The sequence below is a fragment of the Plectropomus leopardus genome, chromosome 5, assembly GCF_026936395.1.
Source record: "Plectropomus leopardus strain MGB_pleo_1.0 chromosome 5, ASM2693639v1, whole genome shotgun sequence".
In the NCBI taxonomy this organism is placed as follows: Eukaryota; Metazoa; Chordata; class Actinopteri; order Perciformes; family Serranidae; genus Plectropomus; species Plectropomus leopardus.
In genome coordinates, this window is record NC_142180.1 from 11,097,436 (window position 1) to 11,124,545 (window position 27,110).

Below are 27,110 nucleotides of genomic sequence, written 5' to 3' on the forward strand. Positions count from 1 at the left end.
AATAACATATTTTCCTCTTACCTGCAGTGCTGTTTATTAATCTAGATTATTTTCATGTGAGTTGTGTTGGAGATATCGGCCGTAGAGATGTCTGCCTTCTGTCGAATGTAATGGAACTAGATTGCACTCTGCTTGTGATGCCAAAAAAATACTTTGCTGTTGAGTTTTTCAAATTTATTTTTTGGAGTTTAGAGCACCACTAGGTGAGCGTCCTCTGGTTCCAAAATATTCAAGAGAAGGCCAATATTTCCTACACTCTGCAACTGATACAAAAATTGATAAATAACCCTACAGGTAAGGTGAAAAATATGTATTTTGGATTTCAGGGTGATCTGTCCCTTAGAATAAATGTGTCAACTATAAACCAATACAACTTTGCTTCGATGATGACTGAAATCTACATACAAAACTGCAACATTTACAGTACATGAAAGTGAGTGCAAAAAAGACACAAGGTAACCGAGGATAATATGAAGGTGTTCCTTACAGCCACAAGTTTGTCCCCTATCTGTAGCCGTCCGTCTTTGTGTGCAGCCCCTCCCTCGATGATCTTAGTCACGTAGATACTGTTGTCGCCCGGGACATGTTGGTTTCCCACTCCACCTGCTATACTGAATCCTAAACCTGAGACACAACAGGTCATATTTTTGTAAGTGATTTCTGTGTTTCCTGAGATGATTTGCTGCAGTGCTGCATTTTCTCACCCTTGGGCTTTCTTTTTTTTCTTTTCTTTTTTTTATACCAGTTCTGACAATTAGATTTCTTCTTTGACACAGTAGACAGATTTATGGTAGAACACCAAAGTGAAACCCAATTAGGTAAGTCATACCCCCTCATATATTTCATAGCTTCAACTGCTCTATTATACTTCCCTTTCCCCTGCTCAATCATATTTCAGTAAATGTGCTGACATCTCAGCAGAAATCAGAAAATTGTGCCTAACTGTATTTTCTCACTTCAGGCACCAGTTGATGCCTTTATTTCCTTGTTTCTTTATCATTCAGTCATCAATTAAGTGGATAGGAGAAGCATACCTCAAACAACATCACATTTCAGACCCAATGTGCTGGTGTAAAAGCCAAGACAACAAGAAAATATCTGTGTTTTACTCCACTGCATGTCCTGTAGTATTTTCTCACCTTTGGGCCCTTTGACCAGCTTGATATCCATGATTCTCTCAGTGAGGCTCCTCCTGCGCCGTATACAGAGTCTGACCAGACCTCCTGCCTCCTTCAGCGCCTCCACAGCCCCGCTGTGGGTCACGTCCCTGACGTCCGTGTCATTTACCCGGACTATACAGTCATTCACCCTGCACCGCAAAGTCACATACAGTATAGAAGTCATTTAACTTGACACAAGGACCATAAAGTGAAGACAAATGATACACATCACCTCCAAAACTTAATGTGATATCGCCTGGTGTTTACAGGAGTCACTGTTTATGTATTTGCTTACTTTATATTCATTTGTTCCCTAGTTTATCTTTCTGTTTTTTTTCTGTAAAAAATAATGTAATATTGTTAATATTTGATTTTGAGTATGTGGGTGTATGCATATATGTTTAGTTAATTAGAGTATAAACTAAACAGGTTTAAATTGATTAAAATTCAGTGACTTATGGAGAAGGAGTGGGATTAAATAAAATTGCACCTCATCTCACTCCTTTTTGAATGTGTAAACTAAGTCATCATGTGTTTGACCATTTCGTTTGCTTAATGTCTTTATTGTCTGTAAATATTACTTCTTTTGTCCATCTGCTTGTTTGTATAATCATTTCTCTTTTTTCTTTTACATGTTTGGAATAAATAAACTAATAAATAAAATAAAATAATTTATTCATCTTTCACTGTGAAGCTTAAGTCATGTTGGGAGACTTTTATCTGTCACAAATAAAGCAAAGTGGTGGGAAGCTGCTGTCAACATACAGCTGAGCAAAATGGAGAAAACATATCACAATATTTTTGACCAAATACCTCAATATTTATATTGCGGCAACAACAAAATCTACAGTACAGTAAAAATGTACAGTATACTGCCGTGCCCTATGTCAACATCTTTTGGTTGCTTCTTATTATTTCACTTTTTTCTTCTTTCATGTTGAATTAAGGTAAAAGAAGGATGACTAAGCATGTGTGCTTGTGAGCTCATAGATAGTGCGTCATGCTCAAGGCATCTCAGCAAAGCTGTAATATCCCTTTGAAATGTTTTGATATGTTTCCTGTGAAGATACTCTCCATACAGTACTCTTCCAAATATCGCCTGACTTTGTTGAGTTGCATGTGATTGGTCGACAGCTGACAGTCCTGTAACAAACATCACCTGGTCCCAATCTGGCGACAAAAAGCTGCCCCCAAGAAGGTTCAACATTCATTTAAGATTTAAGTTTTTTGGTCCAGGCTTTAATTGCAATTATGTTACAGTTTGTGTGTGTGCGCGTGCATGCGTGCGTGCGTGTGTGTTACTACCTGAGTCGTCCATTCTGGGCTGCAGCCCCTCCAGGTATGATCTTAGTGATGAAGATAGAGGGGTCTTCCCCGATGTGAGGATTATCAGTCCCTCCTGCGATACTGAACCCCAGTCCTGAGTTACCCTACACAAGCGCACAAAAACAGTGTTTTAATGGAAGAAACAGACATCATCCAAATAAACATATTGGTTTTAAAGGATCATTTCTGATACTAGAGGCTTTAATCACCTAAAAGAAAGAAAAGTTATTAGACTGACGTCTCTGACCTGCTACAAACTCATCATCCCCGTGTCCAGACCAGATTATTTTGCAAATAAAGGTAATGCTTCTATTTTATGGTCCTTTAATGTAATAAATAATTATAATGGAAACATCACTTAGACACATCAGATAACCACACTGGTGAAGTTATGAAATATGCAGTGAAGAAGCATTTAGTTTCCAAAATCATCAAATCATCAAGAAGCTTCTTTCTCCATTTCATAATATCTTACCTAAATTGCTTTCATTGCAAAACTACATCTGATATCTCCCCAATTTTCCTGCAATAAAGCTCTCTCCAGCTATCACTTATTACTGAAATACACATAATTTATCGCCACTGTCGCTTAAAAACATTACCTGATGACAGCCTTTACTCTGTGTGTGTGTCACTCACTCTCATGCTTTGTCACTGGGTTTAAAGCTCGTGTAATGTCTGTGCCTGTGTTTGCGTTTATGTCCACCGTGTCTTTAAAGCTGATCCAGTCAAGCAGACAGAACCAGGTCAGAGGAGAGGAGAGGCGGAGAGAGAGCCTCAGGGTGAAAGAAAAGGGGAATATAATGAGGGAGGGAGGACAAGGATCAGGAAAAGAAAGTGGGGAAGGATGGACAAGGAATCGAAAGGACGAGAAAATAGGGTCAGCAGTGCCGGAGCAGCGGTCGGAAGAAAGGAAAAGCAGAATGATGAAATGACAAAGAGGAGAGAGACAGATGAGGAGACAGCTGATATTCTTTCTGGTTTTAAAAACTTAGCTTTTTGTGTTTTGGATTCAAGAAATATATTTTTTGTAGTAAAAAAAAACAAGACATTAAAACAACTGTTTAACTTTTCTATTTTTTTGTTTTTAATCAGTGGACACAAGAAGATCAAGAAGTAATTTTTTTACAGGGTTGAAATAGTACTCATCTTTTACCAAGAAATTATTTGGCTTATTTGGATAAATGATTTTCAGTGAAAGTAGAAAGGGAATCTAAAACTTCTCAATTACAAAAGTCCTGAATTCAGAATTCACTTCATTTGATGTTATTAAAGTAGCAAAATGTACTCTCGGCAGCAAAAGTAAAGTCCTCATTATGAAGAATGGCTTTTCTTTATAGTGTTATATGATTATAGAACATTGTTATCTTTCTTTTCTATGACTAACAAATATGAAAGAGAGCACTTTAATGTTGTGATGCGTCATGTAGAGCCAATTTTAGATAATTTGTATACTACTGCTATATTATGTGAGCATATCATTTGTAAAATTTTAAATGTAAATAGTAACTATAACTGCCTCCTATTGTACTATATCACCCTTAAATAAAAGTATAAGAATGGAAACACTCACGTAAAGTTCTACTATGTCAAAATCATACTTAAAGCTGTAATGTAGTTTTGTAAAAATAGCTTTTGTCCTGTTTGCTAAGACTGTCACTATATTTAGACAGTAGTACATAAAACAGAAAAAACAAACAAATAAACAAACAAAAAAAAATCGTTCTCCCCTTTCTTGTGGGATGCAAATGATTGATTCCCATAATGTTGAGTTTGAAAAACTTTTGTCTAAAAAGCCAGAAAAATGCCAGAAACAAAATTTGACTGTTGTTGGTTTTGCTTTTCTGATCTGTGTGACATTAATGTAAGAAGCATTTAGTATTTTTTTTCAATAGATGTTACCAATTATTTTGGTATTCTACAATGCAAAATCAGAAAAAGCAATTTATAAAATCCTACGTTCCATGTCTTAGATTTTTTCAAAACTTCTGAAAGATCAGTTTATAACATTCAAGGCCTTAGTTTTGTCAAAATGAATTCAGTGGCTTTGAAAACCTTTTCATTATCTGCAGGAACCCTGGCTGTGACAGGTCACACACACACACACACACACACACACACACACACGCACACACACACACACACACACACACACACACACACACACACACACACACGCACACACACACACACACAAACACACACACACACGGATAGATTTGAGGCTACCAAACAAGGTATCGCCACCCTGCACATACAATTTGGTTTTCAGTATCTTGCCTAAGGTGGAAATGCAGACTGGAGAATTAGAAGATGACCTGGTCTACCTCCTGAGCCACAGCCGTCTGGATGTTACATATATCCTTCATTTTTTGTATGTCTGGCAGCATGAAATAATAATTAAATATTCTGGGAAAAAATAACCCCTACACCATTACTTGCACCATTAAGTATCCTAAAAATCCCGCTCTTAAAATCCCTGATTGATGTGATAGTGTGTAAAACAGGCATGCGTGTTGGAGGTGTGAATTTACCCGCTCCAGCGTGATTTCCTCATACTCATAGTCTGCTTCTGTTCCATTGACCTGCCACACAAGAAGAGAAGAAGGAGGAAGAGGAAGAAAACAGAAGTGAGTCAATTAAGAGTAAATACTGAAAGCTGTTTTGCTGTAATGGACACTAAAATACTCATTAGATTTTAACGTAAAGCTTTTAACATTTATAATTTATGTGCAATCTTTTTCTCTGTGTCATGTTGCTAATGGCTGATAAGCCACCCTGTCATGTTGCATTAAGCCTTCACGTTTATCACAGCTTTGTCACATTTCTCTCTGCGTTTTGTACATGCATGTAGAATATTTGGTAAAATTTTCCTTTTTTTTGATTCTAGTGCAAAACATGAACTGATTACTATCGAGTAATAGAATATGAAACACATACCGGAATTACAGAAAAGCAAAATGAGACATTTGATCATTTGTGAATGACGCATGAATCCCAGAGATTAAACTGGTAATGCGTACTTAATGATGATGTACCTCTGATGTCATATTTAAGACCATCCCCGCTGAATTACCCATGAGCCAATCACACTTCTCAGCCAGGACATATAACATATTAACATTTAGATTTCCTGATAACAGCACATGGAATTAAATCCGATTTCTGAGCAGACCATTATACATTGTGTGTCCCAGTCACTATATACTGGGAGATGAATGACTTGTTCCTGCCATGGTTGCTATTGGCAGGCAGGCACACACACACGAACACACACACATGAACTCAGTGGTCGAGTGGCATCCCAGTGGCCCATGTAATCCCCTTGGCTGTAATCTGTGTCTCTGTGCAGTCAGATTAGTTTAGATTTTGAATTTCTGTCGTTTCAAACAGAGGGCACAATCTCCCATCAGCCACCATGTGCAGTGTGTTTGTTACCACCTACCATACATGGAGGACATGTTCAGACTAAATGGGTGCCTGATTACAGGCAACATGATTTTACTGTGTACATAAAACATTCAATTATTACGGAAGATTTGAAAACAATAATATTTTCCTGCTACTGTATTTTTTTTCCCACATGAAGCATGTTGTAATCAACAGATTATCAAAGTTCTAGCTTCTACATCCTGTAGATAGAGTCAGTATAAATGGCCTTGAGCATTAAATGTATTAATCAAAAATCAATGACATTTTAGAAATCTGCAAGAGAGAAATTATTTGTTCTCTTTCTCCCTCTCCGTTATATCCCAGGAAGTTCAGCAGGGAGTAATTCTACAGTAATTACATAATAAACTTATCTAACAACAACAGACACTGATTCTCTGTGGCAGCTGGCTACCAGCAAAATGACATCTGGATCCATCTAATTCTGGACCGAGCTTTGTGTCTAAATCCACGGAGCTGCTATCACTATTGTTCATTTTTTTATGAGAGAGAAATATTGAAACACATCTGGAAGTGCCACAAAGTGCTTTGCACTGTAACATAACACTTCATATGACATTATTATTACTGGTATATCTTTTACAGAGAAAATAATTTGTCGGTACATATTTACAAATTACTAGAAAGTCATACGGAAGCTCTGTGCAAGATTGTAAGAATACTTTATACGTCTTGCATGAGAAGAAACTTTTACAACTTGAACCGATTGAAACGCATAACCAGAGGCAACACTGAAGGTCAATAAAAGCTTCAGTATCGAGGAGTTTACGGGGCTTGACAAGTGTTTGGGAGCACACTGTAACCACCACAAAACAGAAGCCAAACCTTGCAGCCACTGACTACCATTTCAACAGTGTTCAAACAGCTCCAGACACAAGTGGTCAAAAATCAGTGAATCCGTGCTTAAAAATGCAACCACTTATACATAATTTAATCTTTAATCTCATGAATATGTGTGATTTAAAATGTACCTTTTCTCTGGAAACTCTTCAAAGAACACTTAAAGGATGACTTTGGTATTTTTCAACTTGAATCTTATTTTTCCATGTTTTTATGCCTGCGTGACTAACGTGAACAACAGTTTTTGAAAATCATCTAGCACTTAGTGAGAGTGCAGTGTAACCACTCTGGGCACACTGTCAAGTTACGTACACTAAAAGTGCTCGTTTTGGCCACTGACTGGCTTAGATTATAACTGTCTGACAACATAATGGAAATTATCCCCACAGAGATAGACCTTTTGTTAAAGCTTAAGATCCTTTTTGTTTAACGAGAAACAGCTCTGAAAGCTCCATCACCAAAGCCACCAGACTCCATTGAAAAAAAAGTCATTTAAGCATGTACAGATCCAGCATATTATTTTTACCCAGCTGGGGAACTAAGAGTTAATTTTGACCAGACCAGAGTTGGTGATTGATAGAACAGTAGAAAGATGAACCAAGGTGGTTTTTGTGAGTATATTTTGTTGCTGTTTCTGTCAACTTTGAATTAAGCCTTTTGTTGTTGTTTTTTGATGATGATAAATGCATGATATTTAGATGGAGTAAGGTGAGGTTGGTGATGGCGATTTAGAGGATATTTTTGGTTAAACAAAAAAGATCTTACTCTTTATCAAAGACGTCTCTTTAGGAATCCTTCTTATATTGTTGTTAGACACGTAAATAATAATAGTGGATGACCTGCTCTGCCTCAGAATAGTTAGATAATATAATAATCTCAATTTGTCAGTGGCAAAAACAAGCACTTTCAATGGATTTAAACTGACAGTGTGGAAATGCCCGGAGTGGTTACAATGCAGTCTGCTTTTTGCCACTGACAGCTCAGCAGTCTCGCTCAATACTGGACCAATTTTAAAAATGTTATTCACAAAAGTCATACATAAAAAAAGTTATACATAAAAACATGGGAAAACAGGGCCCGGGATGAAAGATTACAAAGTTATCCTTTAAAGACTAAAACCCACTGAGGTGTTAAAATATCAGCAAGGTTCAACATACGCAGTTGGGTGGAGATTCATTTTCACTGACATTATATCTGAATGAGTACTCACATATGGGGGGGTGTCGACACTGTCGGTGTTGACCACCACTGGAGGGGGGTTGGCCTGCAAGAGAAAAACAGCAAAGTGATTAAACACATTTAATTTGAAGGATATTATCACAAAACCAAAGATATACAGTATTTAACCGAGATAATGGTGACGGTGAAACTTGAGAAACAAACACAAACATGCAGATATCTGTGATGAAGACTTACTCGTCTCATGTTTTGGTACAGCATGTCGAGTACATCTGCTACAGATTACCACCACGGAGCGACAGCATCCACCGCATGACATACTGCACAGCCCTTATATTGGACAATACTAAAGTACTACACTGCAAACCACACTGGAACAGACTGTTTGATAAATCTCTGTTACTGCAACAAGTTCTATATCCTGTACTTTTACATTTTAGATTGTACTGAAACAGCCTGCAGGATATTAACTCTACTACTCTAAATGTCAACCACATTCCTAAAATAAATCAACATTGCAAATCAATTTTATTTCTATAAATCTAACATTTGCAAATGCAAATCTCCCTTTCTCTCCCATGTGCTGTCTCCTCTCTATCACAAGTGTCTCCTCCTTCCTCTGCCCCCCTCTTCTCTCTCAAGTGATTTTTCTCTAAGCTCAGTCTCCTCTTTTTTCCTGGCCTCCTTTTAAAGTCCAGGCCTGGACAGATCGGGGTTAAAGCAGAAGCAGACGACTGACATTATCTTTCCTCTTGCTTCCTACGCAAGCAAAGAAAATGACAAACCTCTCACTAGCTATTAAATAGCCACAAGGTGTCTTTTTCTCCATTTATTTGCAAGGTGAGCACCAGCCCCCATGTTATCCTTTCACCCTGTTTTGCCACCTGTCTCCACTTTTCCTGCGTCTCCTCTCACTTTCTCCCCAGAGTCTTTAGTGCTCGCCTGTCCAGCGCCTGCAGCTCTAGTCGTCTCAAGCAAATCAGAAAAGAGCGAGCCAGTCCAAGTAAGATAATCTGAAGCTCCGGCTCTTGTTATGCCGCCAAAAAAAAGTTCACAAATAAACTGGCTAACCAGACATCAAACAACCGAACCAACCAAATGGACAGTGCACTCGGACTTCACTTCACGGCATCAATGTGCAACAGAGCAGTGATAGCATCTATCCCTCTACACTAATCTCTAACCCCCCCTCCTTTCCACTCCTTTATCTTCTCTCTCTCTCTCACACACACACAAACACATATATTATCTCACTCCATCTCTCTCTCTCTCTCCGCCACATGTCAAACTGTCTGTCAGTCAAGCTGACAGGATGCTTGATCCCACACGGGAACAGAAAGAGAAAGAGAGAGGGAGAGAGGGGGGATCAGAGGGATTACACAGTACGTATGGTGGGAGGAGTCAAACCCGCCTGCACAACGACAGCAATGAGCAGAGGGTGCAGACAGATGCACCCCCCAAAAAGCAACATACAAGCAACCAAAAGAAAAAAGAAAAAAGAAAAAAGAAAAGATGAATGGTGAAAGAACAGAAGTGGAAAGTGAATGAGAGAAAAGGAAGGTATGGTAGGAGTGGCGCAGTAGAGTTCATGGTTATTGAGGCAGACAGGAAAGGTTGTGCTGACAGTTGCAGCTGTTAGGATCTGTGTGTGTGTGTGTGTGTGTGTGTGTGTGTGTGTGTGTGTGTGTGTGTGTGTGTGTGCGTGTGTGTGAGTGCATGTGTGTGTGTGTGTGTTGATATAAATGGGAAAAAGACAGAGTTGTGTCCATAATTCACAATGTTGCTTCAATAAAAGTATAGAGCTTATATCAACAAGATGTACTTTAAAGTGTAGAAAGTAAAAGTACTTACCATTACATTATTATGTATTACATTATTGGATCTTTTTTTTTTACTGACGCACAAACTGCAACATGGATTAAACTGACCTGGAACTGACCAGTTTAATGCATTACATTTTTTTTTAAAGTTATATAATAAAAGAGTAAAATCTAGTTTGAAAAGCAACTAGTGATTACAGCTTTCCAATGAATTTAACCAAGTAAAAAGTAGAATACTTTTTTTCCTGAAATGTGCTGTAGGAGTATGGAAAACAAAAATATTAAAGTACAACTACCCAAAAAATGATCTGTAGTATAATACTTGAGTGAATGTTCTTAGTCAGATTCTACTTCTAACTACAGAATGACACTGCAGGTTAGAAATCATATGAGTATAGCACAGGATTTTATAATTATAATGAATATCGAAGATAAATTTTTAAAAAAGACACCCAAAATGTATAATGAAAGCCCTATTTAACAAGGTCACACCAGGATCAACCAATACCACAAAGAGTTCCTAAATCATACTGATCACAAGAGGATTAAAGATTGATGATCAAAATATAAAAAGCTTTTTTTTTCCTTTTATCTGAAAGTTTTTGTCTAAGAAAAAATTGGATACTTTCACCACTTTAGATCTCATTTGTTTTGTTTTTCAATGAAAGCCTAAGGGGAAGTAATAAAGACTCAAATTAGCTACATCTAATCATACTGACAAAGATAACCAGTGATTTCTCCATTTTTTGCTAGATATTTACTCAATCTTAACTTGGTTTGGAAGGTGAACAATATACCAAACACCATGAATTTATCATTCAGTAAAACCTTTGAAACTTTCCCCATGCCGTAGAATAAATAAATGCATCAAGACGTTTGGTTTGAACTTTCTAAAAAGTGAAAATGCTTTAGCTGACTGCTGAGTTATCTCTGCTGATACTAATGTAACTTAAGATACCTCCATGCTGACTTTACCCAAACAACCAGCTGCAAAAAGTTAAAACTTGTCCATCACTAACAGTCCATTGCCTCATCTCAACTTTACCTGACTCCTTTACTGTTGTAACACCAGCATCGTGCAGAGCACACAATTTGTTTGTGTGTGTGTGTGTGTGTGTGTGTGTCTCTGTGTGTCTCTGTCTATGTGTGTGTCATTCACAGAGTGACAAATCCAGTCGGTCTGTAAGCTGGTGATTCCATTGACACGCCATGTCAGACTGCATACTTATGTAACATCAATATGAGTGTGTGTGTGTGTGTGTGTGTGTGTGTGTGTGTGTGTAGATGTGTTACATGAAAAGGCCAAAAGAACAAATATACAAATATGAACAAACAAGCACTCACACACAAAAACACACACACAACATCCATATCCAGACAGTGTTTTGCTGCTCTGTGCAAGTGATTGTTCGTTGTTGCGTAACTGCTGTTAGACTAGCTGTGTTCTGGCCTGGTTCAGTCCGGCACAGCAGAGCTTAGACAGAGATCCAGACCATCCCTGGTTTGTCTCATCTGGCAACAACACAGATGAGTGCTTTCAACAGATTTCTCATGCTTTGCAGGATGGTTAAGAAACGTTTGAGTAGGTGTGTGTGTGTGTGTGTGTGTGTGTGTGTGTGTGTGTGTGTGCGTGTGTGTGTCTCTGTGTGTGTGTGTGTGTGTGCATGAGTGGGTGTGTGTGCGTGTGTGTGGTTCTGGGTTTAGCTCATCATCATTACAATTCAATTATCACAGCAGCAGCTTGTTAAATTATCAATCAGTGCAAACTGCCATGTTTGTGCCATGCACATTACACACATGCAAGAACACGCAAACATTTTGCAAACCAGAATGAGAAAAAGGACCAGTTTGTGCAACATTTTAAGACTTAAAATAAAGCTTTGCTTGTCTAAAGTCTGATCTAACTTAGTTAAACTCTCTGCTATTTGGAATTTCATTCATACAGAGAGGCCAGAGTCGAGTGGTGAAGAATGATGCGCACAGTCATTCACACGAATACTCCACTCCTAATATCACTGTCCACTCTGTCTTCCTAATGTGCAATGAAACCCCATTTGACTAATGAGTTAATCAGATGGAGCGCGACTCTAATCAAATCAGAGCAGCCACGCTAATCATGCTAATCAACTATCCCTACCTGCTATCTGCGATCACTGTGCCCAGAGCTGATGTACAGCACAATAACTACCCAGCCAACAGCTAACAGCAGGCAGCTGACATGCTGGACTATTTCCCTTAGCTCACTATAGCACAGTTCATAAAAATACACACCTCCTGTCTTGTTGTTTTACGATAAGTTATTTAGATAAATCTGTCATTTACTCACACTCTGCTTGGTCAGTGAGTTTTCTGCATTACTCAGATGTACTTTCAGTAGCCCTTAGAGGAAACATGAGTATCATAACCAACACATAATATGAATGTAATGCAGTTCTGTAGACAACTCACACAGTAGGTTTATGGTCAGAATAGCACTGAAGCACTTCAAGCTGTCAGTATGTCACTTAAAAGAGCAGTTTGGGAAATAGGTAATACTAATAAAAAGTAATAAGAACACTTATAGTTTGCAGCCAGTTTCTCATCACGTGGTGGTATTGTTTGTCTGACAGAGACATTTCTTCCTTTCATTGCTAGCGTCTAATATATCTTGACAAGTATTGATTCCAGGAGTACTTTAAACATTAAGGGAATGTGGAATCAATTCTTCAGTCTAACCAGTGTTATGTTTCTCAATATAGCTTTATTCTTTCCACTTTTTTTGGAAAGGAGGTTCTTGTTAGATGTTATGATAGTCTCAGATAAATTGTCCAAAAAAACACTTGGAAAAGTCTAGTTCTTTCTGCCGTGTGATTTTCCTTTTTCCATTTTATTGTTTAGTAAAGTAAAGTATGATAAGGGTAGGAAAATAAAATCACTGTGAAATATTTATCATATAGATTGTTTATTCCTACCCTCTAATACGACCTCAGGAACATATTTTAACAGTAAGCACCGCTACAGGCCGCAGGTGATCAACACAAAAATTAATATATGACTGTTAAGGGCTATAGTTTCAAACACATGGTTTAAGTTGGGAAATGGTCAGTTTTCTTTGGTAACAAAACTTCTTGGTTAGGTTTAGTAAAAGATCACGGTTTGGGTTACAGTGAATACGTTTGTTATGTAACTGATGTTACATTCTTAATGTCACATACAGTTACGTTACATCAGAAAACGTAACATAAAACAGGCTAACTAAATGCTGACTTTTCGTTTCACGTGGGACACAAACAGCAGTCTATGTGTGAAAGTCCTGTACTTATTCCACCATCCATCCTGACCCCCACATGAATTTGTCTCTCTTTATACCACTTCAACTGACCTTAATCTTTGCTACCATCACAATAATATATACAATATTACATATTTTGTGCTAAAAGTGTACAAGTGTACAGATGTTATTCATCTGATTGCACGACTTATTACCCCAAGTTCTGCGTAAGCATGGAATCTCCACTAGTGTCAGAGGTGGATGGTAAATAATTTGTTCAATGCACACATGCCATCTTCTGCTAGGATGAGGAGCTTAACACTATCTACCCTATCAATTCAGCCATTGTCCACCCATCAAACCTACCTGTACATGGGCCTGTATTTGTGAAAAGTGGTGTATGAGTGGCGAATGTGGGGTCGTTTCCATTGAGTGTGCCGTCCAGATATACGTGTCATTAGGCCACGGTTTGCACCCAGCCTTGCCCTTAGCTTTACTTTTTGTAGGACTCTTCTTCACGCTGTCCCTCAGGTTGGGAAACTTTCCTTTGGAGCCCCTGCTGGCTAGGTTGGTTGGCAATGTGCTCCACCCGTATCCGCCCAGCCCTGAACACAGGGGAAGCTGTGGCGAATGAAAAGGGTGGATGGACAGTGACTGGGAGGCATGAGGAAGAGGAGGATGGCAGTGGTGGTGGTGGTGTTGGTACTGCTGGAACAATGAGTGGTGACTGGGTGAATGGAGCTGCATCTGCTGCTGCTGTGGGTGGTGGTAGATTTGGTGCGTTGATTGTGAAGAACATATGTGACTTGGCGAGGCTGGTGGATGGTGGTGTTGCTGGTGTTGAGAATGATGTGGCAGCTGATGATGACTTGGTGATAGGTGAAGCTGGTGGTGGCTTGGCGAGGGCAGTAGGCGAGTCGGCGATTGTGGAGCCAGCTGGTAAGTTGGTGATGGCGGAGCTAGCTGACGACTTGGTGACGGTGGTGCTATGTGGTAGTAGCTGGGAGAGGGAGAAGGAAGTAGAAGTTTTGGCGAATGGCAGCCATGTTTAGGCGAATGGGGATTTGGTGAGTGCAGTGGTAAAGGTTGCAGCTGGTGATTTGGTGTCTGTATTTGCAGTAAATTATGGTTATGCTTAGAGTGAGAGTGACCCTTCCCTGACTTGGACTTTCCTTTGCCAGATTTGCCCTTAGAGGAGCCACTACTGGGCTTTTTGGGGCTACAACAGAATTCATGGCTGTGGAAATAAGTGGTCATAGCTACAGAGATGTATTTTAAAAAGTCATGATCTTCTTTATCTTTTCATGTCACTCTCACCACATCAACTTCCTTACAGAGATGACAAAAGGGAGTAGCTCCTCAGAAGCACTTATGTCCGTATAATGTAGGTCATGCCTGTCCAGAACAACCAATCCTCCTCTGTGTCCTTTATAGAGTTGGTATTCCTGCTGTCTCCGCTGTATCAGCGCGCCTAAAATCAATGGAATATCAAAAATTCAAAATATAATCCCTCCTTTGTTTCCACTTCTCTGCCTTTATTGAAAGGGGCATCAGCTAGTCCTAAAAAACAATGCATCCTCCTTTGGTACGATACTTAACACTCCTCTTCTCGGCTTCCCCCTTTAGGAGCACACTGACCCTCTTACCATCTCTCAGGGTTGCAGGGTCAGTAGTAAGATAAAAAGGTGCGATCCCAAGAAGCAGCAGCAGGACCAATTGGACAAGTTCAGCCTCCTTACAGTCCAGCTTTCATACGCTCCAATGGAAGATTTCTCATTCCATGATTATGCTCCACTTCAATGGTCAGTCGCTCAAGAGTAACTCATATTATCCACCTATGTTGTTGCGCACTCCGGCTTTGCGACAGAAGTGTTGGTCGCTCTGTAGACGATGCAGTTCGATTCAGATATTCCCGAAGACAAAGCAGAGACAGTGAGACAGGAGTTTACTCGTTTTGTGTTCAGGTTTGTGTTCATTCTTTATGTCCAGAAGGATTAGAGCTTAGAAAGAGTTAAAGTTAAGTTCTTTGTCGTCCTTCTTTCATCTCGTCTTGTTTGTCTTTCTGTTATCATGATTTGATATTAGGTCACATCTCTATACACAAGCCTCTCTCATCTTTCTATGCTGCCTCCCTCTCTCCGTCTCTGTCCCTCTCTCTCTCCAAGCCCCCCTCCCCTCTTTCCTGGACTAGCCAATTAGGGGGCTTCCCTGGACTCCTGCACATGACAGCAGCCAGGCATGACTAATCGATAGGCAACCAGGGACAGTCATACAGTGCTTAGAGCTCAGGCGGCGTGTGTGTGTGTGTGTACAATGAATGGAGGGCTGTGATTGGTGGAGGGTAGTCCCTTCCATCAACCTTTGTCTTGCTCTTTTAAAGCATCACAAGGCAGGCCGGGTCAGCTGGAATACAGTGTATGAAATGCCTGCCGTGTGTTTGTGTGTGTGGGTCTCTATGTGTCGGCCTGCTTCCTTGTGAGAATGTGTCTTTCTGCTTCTGCATGTGTCTTCAAGTGTAATGTTTGTTGGGGGAAACAGACATTTCAATCTGCATCACACATACGTACATACACTCCAGGTATAGTGTAGTTTTAACATGATCAGGTAAAATACAATGTCAGTTCAGTCAAGTCTGTTCAGGAGCAAAGCTGGAGTGCTGTAAACAGTGAGCTGACAGCAAACACTGCAACTGTCTCTCCTATTTTGTCAAGGCTTGGAACTATGGTGCAACTGGTTACTATGGAAACACAATACTTTATTTCCAACCAAATTTGATCTTTTAGCCAAAACTTTAAAGTAGGCTGTGGAAAGTTTCTATCTTATTCTTGAGAGTGATGGTTAGGGGAGCAGTTTGTCCTAATCGTAGAGTTAGAGGTTTGATCCCCAGCTCCTCCTGAAGTCTCCTTGAACAAAACATTAAACCCTAAATTGCCTCCAAAGGCGAGGCAGGCCTCATGCGAGACAGGTCCAGCGACTTCAGTATGTAAGTGTGGGTAAGACTGAATTACATTATGAAGCACTTTTTTCCTGCTTAGGTAGAAAATGCTATAAAAGTGTCCATCTATTATTTAAACACTGAAGAATTTAGTAAGTCTTAAAGGAGCTGTATGCAACATTCAAAACAGTATAGCAGCAAACCACTATTTCCTATGTATGGCATCCTGAGCCACACTCCTTCTGTGTGTGTTGTAATCCAAGCTTCTCTGTTTGTTGTTGTGGTAGACAGTCCGGCTGCATTTCAATATTAGTGCATGTGAGCCCTTGCATGTGATTATCCAACTGTATAGCTTATTGCCAATGCCCTGCATTACGCTCCTAGGGTAGTTACCTCCTGGGCTCTAGGACATTTTCAAGGATGAAATTTCCAAACTTTTACATGACTTTTCAAGCTCTATTCAAATGTAATTTCAGCTAGAACTATTGGAAAGAAAATGGAGAAACGTACATGATGGTAAACAAATCACCACTTGTGGACACATATTAGAGCAACGTTACATCGAAAGCTATAGAAAATAAATCTGCTTTTATGTTACTTGACAAGTTATTCACTGAAAATTACACACAACAAACTTCCATGACTTTTCCAAAACTTTAAGTGATTATTCAAATTCCATGACCTTTCCAGGCCTGGAAAACATGATTGCAAAATTCCCTGTCTTTTCCAGGTTTTCCATGAATGTGGGAATACTGTACCTTTGATATTGGGATTTTATTGTCATGGTATTGTAGCCATTGTTGGTGCTGCTTTTGGTATTGGCACCCTTGTGTGCAGAACATCCCGCTCTAGACTCTGAGTCATTGATATGCTCTGATTGTTACTCAAACGTGATCGTACTGTACTATTTCTTATTGAACGTCTTTTACAGGTGCTGGTTCTGAATGGTGCCATGGGGATATACAAAGGAATGGACTGATTTATGAGATTACTTTTACAGCAAGAAGACACCGGAATTTCTCTGAACAAAGATCAATCAATCCATTGGTTCAGCAGCTTTTACATTTCAGTATTTGTACAATTATATAGTTAAAAGCCTGAATATTTGTTTCACAGTAATGTGCCGAATGACCAGAGAATGGCCACTATCTGTAATATTACTTTAATTGTAGCTTCTGGCTTCTTTCAGCTGGTATTTAAGAAAGAACAGGAGCTGCTATTGGTTTGCACACAGAGCTAAAGAATCACACACACACACACACACACACACACACAAACACACACACACACACACACACACACACACACACACACACACACACACACACACACACACACACACACACACACACACACACACACACACACACACACACACAGAGCTGTCCGCTATGATGCCCAAGTCTCTATATTGTCAGTAAATATATGCCACAACTCGCCCTAAACCAACATGAGAGAGAGAGAGAGAGCCAGATAGATGGACAGACAAATGACATTAAAAAGCAGCGCCCATGTGGAGAGTACAAATAGATGAAAAGAGGGTGAGAGTGGTTTAGAGAAAGGCTGCTATAGCCACCCAATGTGTATGTGTGCGTGTGTGTTCCCTGTGTAAAGTGCTGCTAGCGCTGCAGGCTAACCGCTCAGTCAGGAGAGGATGAGCAAGAAGAATAGGCTGTTAGCATCACAGTGCTAGATGAAGCCCACACTAATACAGAGCTGGAGGGCGGGGCAGGAGGGGCTGTGGTGAGGAAGGCTTGAAGATGAGCCGAAACAAACAAAAGGGCTTAGGTTTAGGGTCTGAGTTTTAGTTTAATAGTAGAATTGTAGTTTAACTCCTCTAAAACCTGTGCACATTGTCTTGATTGCTTTCTTCGTCTTTCTTTTCAAAGGAAATGAGCAACTTAATATACTTAAAGTATTAAAGTATTCCGGTTTTATAATCTGTCAAACAATTTCTAGCGATTGCTATAACCATACAAAAGGAATGACTAAATTAAAACATTAGTCTCAAATATTGTTATGTATGTAAAATATGAGTCAGCTTGCCCACACCAAGTCAAGCTCTACTTTCTACCCCCACTCCCTTTTGATACGGCTCTTAGAAGAAACACATCAAATTATTCTGTCAAGCATAACATCATCAATTCTGTAAAACAGTTTGCTTAATTAAATCCTCGTTTTGTGTTCTGAGTCAGACTGACCTGATGATAAAGTTTTAAAAAATCTAAGAAGAAAAATCCTCATTTATTGAGCATCAAAGCTTTTCCACTCCACGTAATTAGCGTAATGGACATCAGTTAGTCTAGTGAATATGCACACATACAGCTCTTTACAGGTCAGTCTGACTCAGAGTGCAAATAGCTGTTAAATACAGTAAAAAGTAGAGCACTCATGCTGGTGCCTCAGTGTCTTGCTTAGAGAATAAATCCAAAAACTTTCCTTTTTTTACACTGCATACTCCACCCACTAAAGACTGCAAACTTATTTTTAACTTGATTTTATATCAATTTAAATAATCTTTTAATCTTTGCATCTCTTGTTTGCACTTTAGCTATTTTTAATGGTGGTTTTTATTTTAAAATGTTTAAATCATTTAGTAATTGATTTTACCTTTTAAATCTTATTGATTTTACCTTTTATATCTGTATCCTTGATTATGTTTTTACATTTTATTGCTCCGTAAAGCACTTTGAATTGCCCTGTTGTGTGAAATGTGCTATACAAATAACGTTGCCTTGCCTTGCCTAATCTACAGTACATTTATCCTGAGTCAGACAATGCAGTCCTACTAAGCTTTAGTCCAATCCTCTGACCACTTGCCACCTCTTTTGCTGTCCCTCCCATGGTGTCCTCCAATGAAATTATCATCACTCCAATTCTCTAAACTCTTCAGCATTCCTCTCAATAGCTGATCTGTGCCTATGCCAAGCATAATTATTTAGGATCAAGTCTTCAACAGGGGAAACAGACATAAAATAGAAAACATCTTGGCGAGGGGGCTCGAGTGATTTGCTAGAAAGACATATTTTTTCTCCGACTGCCTACAGGAATACAAGATTGTCATACTGAGTGTCAACAGCAGGGGGCCTCAGACTCCACAGACTGACTGAGCACTGATGAGAGACACATACATGCATATGATGATGGTACTCTACAGCATTGTCCCTTCATCATTACTGAGTTATTTGTTTCATCTGTCTGATATTATCAGCTCTGACTGACAGCATGTATGGTATTGCACAGAGATACTGCAGCACTGCATCTCACATTAATGTCTAGCAGACTGATACAACAGATCAAAAATGGTGGAAGGAACCACAAGGACACAGGAGAAGAAGGGTTAAATGCAGTGTCAGCTTAAACACATAATCATGCCACAAAATGATGCACCACAGCACACAGCATGCAGAAAAATAATAATCTAAATAATTTTTACATTACTGTGGTGTTTGTTGGTTGATTATGTGAGTGGTGATGCACCAATCCAATGACTGGTGCATGATATTGGATATCGGGCCAATACTGAGTCATATAGCTGAATCCATAATGGTGACAATGTCGCCAGACTTTTCAATTTAATTCAATTTTCCATTTACATCCGATTACACGTGTACTTCCTCATGCATCAGCAGCACATTGGACTGCATACAGCTCTCATTTAATGTGGTTGTATTGTTTTATAGTGGGATTTTAATTCCTGCTCAAGTTTTGACCGATTTGTTGCTCTATTTAAAAGGTTTTCAAGGTTCCTGGTGCACAATTTGTTGTTTTAAGAATAAATAAATATTCAGACAATTTATATCAATGTTTATATTTGTTACATTTTGCTTAACAAGGTTAGAAAGCAATGTTTAAGTCACACCTGCCGTACAAATGAAAAGGATGATCCCATTTACTTCCACACAATGAAGTATACAGCTTATAAATGGTACTCAGTATTTGCTGTTATCCAAAGCCCCAGTGTTGGCACTGGGACTAAAATCATCAGATTGGTGCATCTCCAGTCATTGATTAGTTATCACTCAATTTTAAAACTGATGGCAAGGTACATTGCATTATGAAGACAAGAATTTTGCAAATGTCCACTTCATGATGTTATCATTTGAGGTTCACTTATAGAGAACTGGTCATTACATCAAATATTGTATGCTATATGCCTGTGTAATTATGCAGTCCAATACTCAAGAATAATCATTTAATAACTCAAAGCACTGTAAGGTGTCCAGCTCTATTAACATTTAAAAATATAAACTGGTGTCATTGTTCCCATATGCTGCTGACTTAACTTCAAATTTATACTAAAAAGGAACACAGTAACTCCATAATGGCTGCAGATACTAACATCATTTGAAGGTAAAGAATATGAACAGACTGCATCTCAACACAGCAGAGCTGTGGTCTCCGTGGATCAGTGGGTGATTGGTATGAGTTTACAGCCTGAGATCTTCATTATCATATATCACACCAGCAGCCACATTGCATGGCAGAATATATTAGTATGAATTTACAGCATCTGTCATGACAAGAGCAGGGATTTGTTCTGGGAGGTTATGTTGTGCTGTGAAGGGCAACAAAACTTAAAAACGCCAAAAACGATAGAAATAATTTGAGTTTGTCAATTGTATTAAAAGCTGCAGTAATTTGTATTCTATAAATACTATTTTTCCTAAACAAGGTCACAAAAAACTGCACTGATGTATCATGAGTGTATCAAGCTGTTATGGTGAATGTGTTAACCAACAAGCATCCAGCACTAAGAGAGCAACATGAGCATCCTATTGATCTCATGCTTCTCAAGTCTAAGACTGGTTGAACTATTTAATGCTGGTTTAGTTTCCGACAAATCCCGTAATAAATGTCTGGGTTGCCGGCTGCTAAACTTTCCTTACCACTAACACTGGGCTCATTGAGCTTGTCTGCTGTCTACCACTGTAATTTATGAGGATTTGAGGAGAGCCACGGGAATCCGAAAATATGTGTCACAGCTCACTGAGGGTCATTTTAGTTCAAAACAAGGGGCTGAAAAAGCTAAATGCTGTGTAGGACTGCAAGGTCATTTCATTCAAAATACATAAAACCAAATATTTTTGACCAAATGTTTCAATATTGGTATTGTGGTGATATTGTAGGTTTGACTATTGGTGTTTTCACAAAACATTGACACAGTGAGATTTTTGCTTAATAGTCAGTCATGTGGATAATGATAAAGTGGGTAAAGACAAATGATAGAACAACTGGAACAGTCTGGTAAGTTCAGAAAATTACACCACATTACTGTAATGCAACCTTTAATACCAGGAAAAGATGACAATAACAATGTTATGATGCCCAAAATGTAGATTTGGGCAGTGACTATTGGGCATTACAGTAATATTATGTTTTCCAGTAACGAGTGGTGTAATGAATTACTAATACAATTTCAGTAATAATATTACAGTTAAACCAAAAAGAAATAACTTGTTACAACATAATGTTTGTTGTCAATGACAAGACAACCTCAAAACTCTGGTCTGAAACACCAACAGCACAACAACATGGAGCTCCAGGAAATACACCCCACCACAGGTGAGCTATTCTCGGCCATGGACGATAGCTGGATCCCTCAATGACTAATAAGCCAACACTAGATTTTAATCATGGACAGCTGCAGGCAACAAGAAACAATGAACTAATAAAGCTTGTGGTTGGACATGTGGTGGATGAAATAATTGACCCTCTGTCTTTTAAACAGATTCTTGGGAAAATTTGGGTCACAGGCAACAGAAGACCCCTAAGTTAAAAAAATCATTTAAAAGCTATCTTGACTTCTCAGTGTTTACTGGCAATTAACACTACCCTCACATTCACACAAGGGTGCACCTATGAAGTCTGAATTTTGAGGAGAAAGGACGTAATAACCCACTTTGTGGGATGTAATGGAAAAGGTACATCAGTTCCAAATTCAAAGAAGATATTTAGTCTTATATCAAGATATTGATATACTATCAAAATATTGGCCGGCCCTACTTTAAAAAAGCAATATGTTGTATGTGATGATTTGTCAGTTCCATATGTAAGAAAAAAAATCCAACCAATGTCCATACAGTTCCTCAACAAAAACAATCTGAGTAAAAATATACCATTTCCAAAGTGTATCAGTGGAGGATTGTGGGATGTGCTTGTTTTTTGCACCCATGGGTTAACTAAAAGCTGTCTGTTCAATCACACTGAGAACCTAAGGCTTTTCGTAGACCAAAGAAAACTACTGTGCCACAAACTGTAGTGTGATTGGTTGTAAAGTAGTAGAAATTTGCCTTATATGTTAAGAGCCTAATTTTGATTCCCACTTACTGCACAAACTTTTCAACTACCACAAGACACCAGAACAAAAAGATATGTTGAGTAGACATCCTGCCGTCTGTGTGGGAACACAAAGAGACATTTTTACAGCCTGTTATGTCAAAACCCAAGAATCCTGCACACTGTTGATCTCCAACAAAGTCTTAATCATCCATCAGATAAAAATCCTGATTAATTACTTTACCTAACTAAGGCTGGAATTTTTGTAAGATTATTTGTTTGTTTTTTTCAAAATTTTTTGGTGTGCAAGAAGTTAATCTAAAGGCCAATTTTGTAATTTACCCTTTATTGAATTGTCCTTGTAATTATTTAAAAATGACTTCAAGACCTACCTTTTCAAAAAAGCCTACAATACCTGTTTCCTACTGCCCCCAAAACTAAACAGCCATATCTTCTACAGTTTGCTTTTTTTTATTCCCTTCTTGTATTTGTTCTTTTGTTTCATATAAGCGTCTTGCAGTATTGTTTAATCTGTATTTTGTATTTATATTTGTTTTTTTATTTTACATATCATGTAAAGCGTCTTTGAGTACTTAGAAAAGTGCTATATAAGTCCTTTCTATTATTATCATTATTAAATATAGGGTATATATAGAGTTCTGTCCCAACATGTATGATGGCCAATGTTTCTCAAATAACTTTCTTTTCTGCCAAAACACACGATGAATTTCTTGTATCTGAAGTCATGATTCTATTTGTGATCTAAGGTGATGATACTAATCTATCTAAAGTTAATATAAAACACAGGTTTAAAACAAAGAATATAGATCACTGTTTGCTCTATAGTCAATGAACTGCAATCCAACATCATCACTCATCAGTCTAAATAATGTAAGCAGGGTTATTATATGCTGTAATGGGATCTGAGATTTAGTAGTGGGGTCAATGGGGGAGTCTTTCACACCCTCTAGAGCAGACCTCAGATGGCCCTCGTCCTCTCGTACTGATCAGGAAGTGATCCTTCTTGTGTGGCTGCTGTGTAAGATCACTTCCTCAGGTCAGGACGCTGGGTTCAACAGTAACTGAGTGGCTCATTCACCGTGGAGTTCAGACTACAATACTCTCTCTTTTCCCATCTATCTGTGTCACCCTCCGTCTCTCCCTCTCTCTAGTGAAACCCTAGCTTGTAGTCTTGGCTACACTGGTTGTGTCAAAGAATCAGAGTGAAGTAATGTCTTCTCTGTAATGGTATTCTCTGTTAAGGATACAGTCTTGGTTTCTATTACAGCTGAGTTTGCCACTCTGTGTCCTTCTCTTTGTGTCTATAGTGCCTCGGAGCCTCCAGACCCTACCCCCCCAACTTAATTACTAACTCTGTTTTTCTATGTCTAGAGATGCCACCCTCTGTCTAGTGCTTGCAGAGATCAAGGAGCTGCAACCACTGCTGCATCACAACTAAAAGTAACTATAAGGAATAACTTAATGTAAATGTAGGACCAATTACTGCTCCATCCTTTATTACAGTACACACAATAGGTTGTCCACAGTCCACAAGCTAATATCACAGGTACAAAAACAGTGACACGAGGGCTGCAACTTGTTTTCTTCACATTGGTTAATTTGATTATTATTTTCTCAATTTATGTGACATGTTGAAACTGCTTGTTTCTTCTAATCCCCAGAGCACCCCCCCCACCCCACCCCACCCCCCCCACAACAAGATTAAACATGAGCCTGGTGAAACAGTTTTGGTCTCTATAGCTAATTTCCACATTCAGGATAACTGCACAGGAATGAATTATTATATAACTCACCCACTCAAATTACATTAAGGCTTAAAGTTAGGAATAATCTGGGCGGGTTGATTTGAGTGACAGGTTGTCTGCATATAGTGTCCTCAGACTCTCAGTCAAATCCACCCTTCGGTCCTCCACAGCTCTACCCTCTCGTCCAAACACGGTCACTTCTGGCTCTAAAAATTATGGCGACAGCCAAAATGCTTAACTTGATATTTCAAAATGGAAATCCAAAAAAACAGTGGGCTGTTGTAGAGGCTATGTGCAGTATTTTTATAAAGTCTTCGCCCAAAAGCCAAAGACATCAAGCTAAGTCTGCTATTGACAAAGAAAAGCATCAAATCAGCATATTTAATGTTGAATGAGATTCAACAAGTTGCATATTGTTGCTTTTAATGACTGAACTGCAAATAAGGTATTTATTCCACCATGGGCCAAAAACTGAGTCCCAGCAACTGTGGCAAAGTCAAATGATATTTTGTTTGTAACTTCCATCATCCTTATTCAATCCTGCTTAACAGCAATGTCTCTTTTAGACAAAAATCCAGTGACCATGGCTTTGTTTTCCAAGACATGGTGAGGTCTGCATAAGTCTTTCAAGTGGCAGGCAGGTCCCCTCCTCCTTGAACCACTTGCAGTGCCAACGTTCACTTGTGTCACAGGATGCCAGAGAGTCACATCGCATTAAACTTTAATTTTAATCAAGAAACACACTGACTGGCCTACGAGGAGGCACAACAATTACAGGTCAAGAGGGATGCATCGCTTATGTGGAACAAAGTTTTCTGTTGTCTTGTATTCTCTGTTTAACAATGGCCTCTCCAGCTGAAGTCTGTGTCTTATCCAATAATGAGCCAGCCGCTAACTGCAACACATCCATGTGTGATTACATGAAGAAATCACTCTGTTGGGTAATATCACACAAGCAATGTTGCTGTACACAAAAAGCAGACTCTCTGAAGAAACAGCATATGTGAATTCTTTTGTTCACATATTATTTATTTCCAGTTATGAAGTTTTTTTATGTGATGGCAGTGAATCGGTCGAACTGTCAGTAGCGTCAGAGTATTCCATACCAGTTACAGGAGGATTCATGGAGCTGTCAAGATGCTGCGTTATGCCTCATTAGTTAGTGCTCATATTAAGTGATTGCTCGTGGTCAGCTAATCTGTGTTGATTATATCAGCAGAGACAGAGAACAGGCTGGAGGAAGGAGACTGATGGAGAGGGAGGAGAGAGTGTGTGTCTATGTGTGTGTGTGTGTGTGTGTGTGTGTGTGTGGGAGAGAGCTGATATGCAAGCCTCATCCCACACACAGAAGGTGATGCAACACCTCATACTCTCTCAAACAAATCCAAAAAATCTAATGCACTATTCACAACGACAATACAATTTGTATGAGTGTGTGCGTGCATGTCTGTGCAACAGAGCTAACGCGTATATTAAGATTGTAAATTTAAACACACTCATCTTCTCTTTTCTTTTTCTTTAATTCTCTCTCTCTCACACACACACATGCACACGCCACATTCTGCTTGGTGATCGGCGCAGCATCACCATGACAACAGCTGATGCCGCCCCGCAGTGTTGGTCAGCATCTGAGAAGAAGCTCATTGGGCCCCATGGATGATAGTGGTCTAGGTTGTAAATATTTGCATATGCCCCTCCCACTTATGACATCACCTTTATACTGTTGGGATTTATTGGCTACATGAAACAGTCTCAGGTCTTCTTGTTCTATGACTCAAATTCAGAAAATTATTTGTGGTACAAATTACTGAACTGCGACAGCAGCACACAACATGCAAGTTTACATGTTTCAGCTGATCGGGATGAACCAGAGTGGGCTGCACATGTCAATCAGGGTGCCTTGAAGGTTTCAAACAAGTCTGAAGATGTTTATGTTTACAAGTCATTGGTTTTAACCTTCAAGCTGCTCCAATGTGTATTCCCATATAATGTGAGTGCAGTGCAGGCATGATGGAACAGGAATAAGCACCAATTTGTGCCCTCTGTGGTGTTTGGACAAAAAAAAAGGTGAAGGATGCACCACCAAAAGGATACTGATTCTCCCATGTGTTAATTCTTGTGTTTGTTTTCTGTACTCTCATAACTTTTCATGATTTCTGATAATGAATGCAGCATTTTGGTTATTTGCCATAGAAATTTGACACTAGATGTGATATTATGTTATAACTCGTAGAATAATCATCTTACCATCTTACCTGGATATTGTTAACAATAACCGCCTATGGGGCAGCAGCTATGGTTGTCAGCTGTGCAGCAACTACTTGCTTTAACAAAAGCAGCAACAAAAGCAGCAACAAAACCAGCGAGGCTAAAACTCTTTCCACCTCTGTATATGGTCAGGCTGTTTTCATCCCCTGTTCATTCATATACCTACGAAAAGTAATGCACCACAATTTGTATATAGAACATGCAATTAAAGGCCAGTAATTCATGTATAACCTGAAAGGATGCAATCAGTTGACCAATGCACTGTCGAAAATAAAAAAGGAAGAAAGTCCGAGTCAGGAGGGAGGTTGGGGTGGTGGATGGGAGCATTCGGAACCATGTAAAACCAAGTAAACTTTTGACTTAATTTAAAGCACCTTTTCACTATGTTTCTTTTCTTAAACCTAACCTACGTAACTTTACAATCACTGTCCCTTAAACTTTCTATTAAGTACAAAACGTATGTTATGTACACAACATGGTGACACCATTCACGGGGGGTTAATTCATTAGATATCACAAGAACCTTTGTATGAAGTTACATTAATAGAGTCGATGGCAGATTTAGGAAACTTTATGTTCTGATGTATCAGGCAGCTGAGCTCCAACTCAGAGTTATTGCAAATGGCTAACGTTCTAACCAGCATTGATCTGTTAGCTAAACTGATAAATTATAACCAGCAAACACTGTTTCAAAGTTAGCTATTCTACCTTAGCTAAAAGCTAACATTTAGTAATGTTATAACAGAGTTACCCTAATAGTGACCTCTGAGCAGCTCATTCCATGCCAATTTAAGTGTATTTAAACACGCAACATGTAAACAACAAGGTACCTTGCCC

General features: G+C 39.0%; 1 protein-coding gene across 6 annotated transcripts in view; it reads right to left on the bottom strand.

Moving 5' to 3' along the window:
* LOC121964149 (discs large homolog 1-like protein) overlaps nt 1–27,110 on the bottom strand; it is a 136,744-nt gene that overhangs the window by 51,255 nt on the left and 58,379 nt on the right. For all 6 annotated transcript variants that reach the window (XM_088077502.1, XM_042514371.2, XM_042514381.2 and 3 more), the window contains 5 exons: nt 7,987–8,040; nt 5,021–5,071; nt 2,466–2,590; nt 1,140–1,309; nt 488–624 (listed from right to left, as the gene is read on the bottom strand). In XM_088077502.1, the coding sequence (XP_087933628.1) occupies nt 488–624; nt 1,140–1,309; nt 2,466–2,590; nt 5,021–5,071; nt 7,987–8,040 (537 nt within the window). The remainder of the gene's footprint in view (nt 1–487; nt 625–1,139; nt 1,310–2,465; nt 2,591–5,020; nt 5,072–7,986; nt 8,041–27,110) is intronic.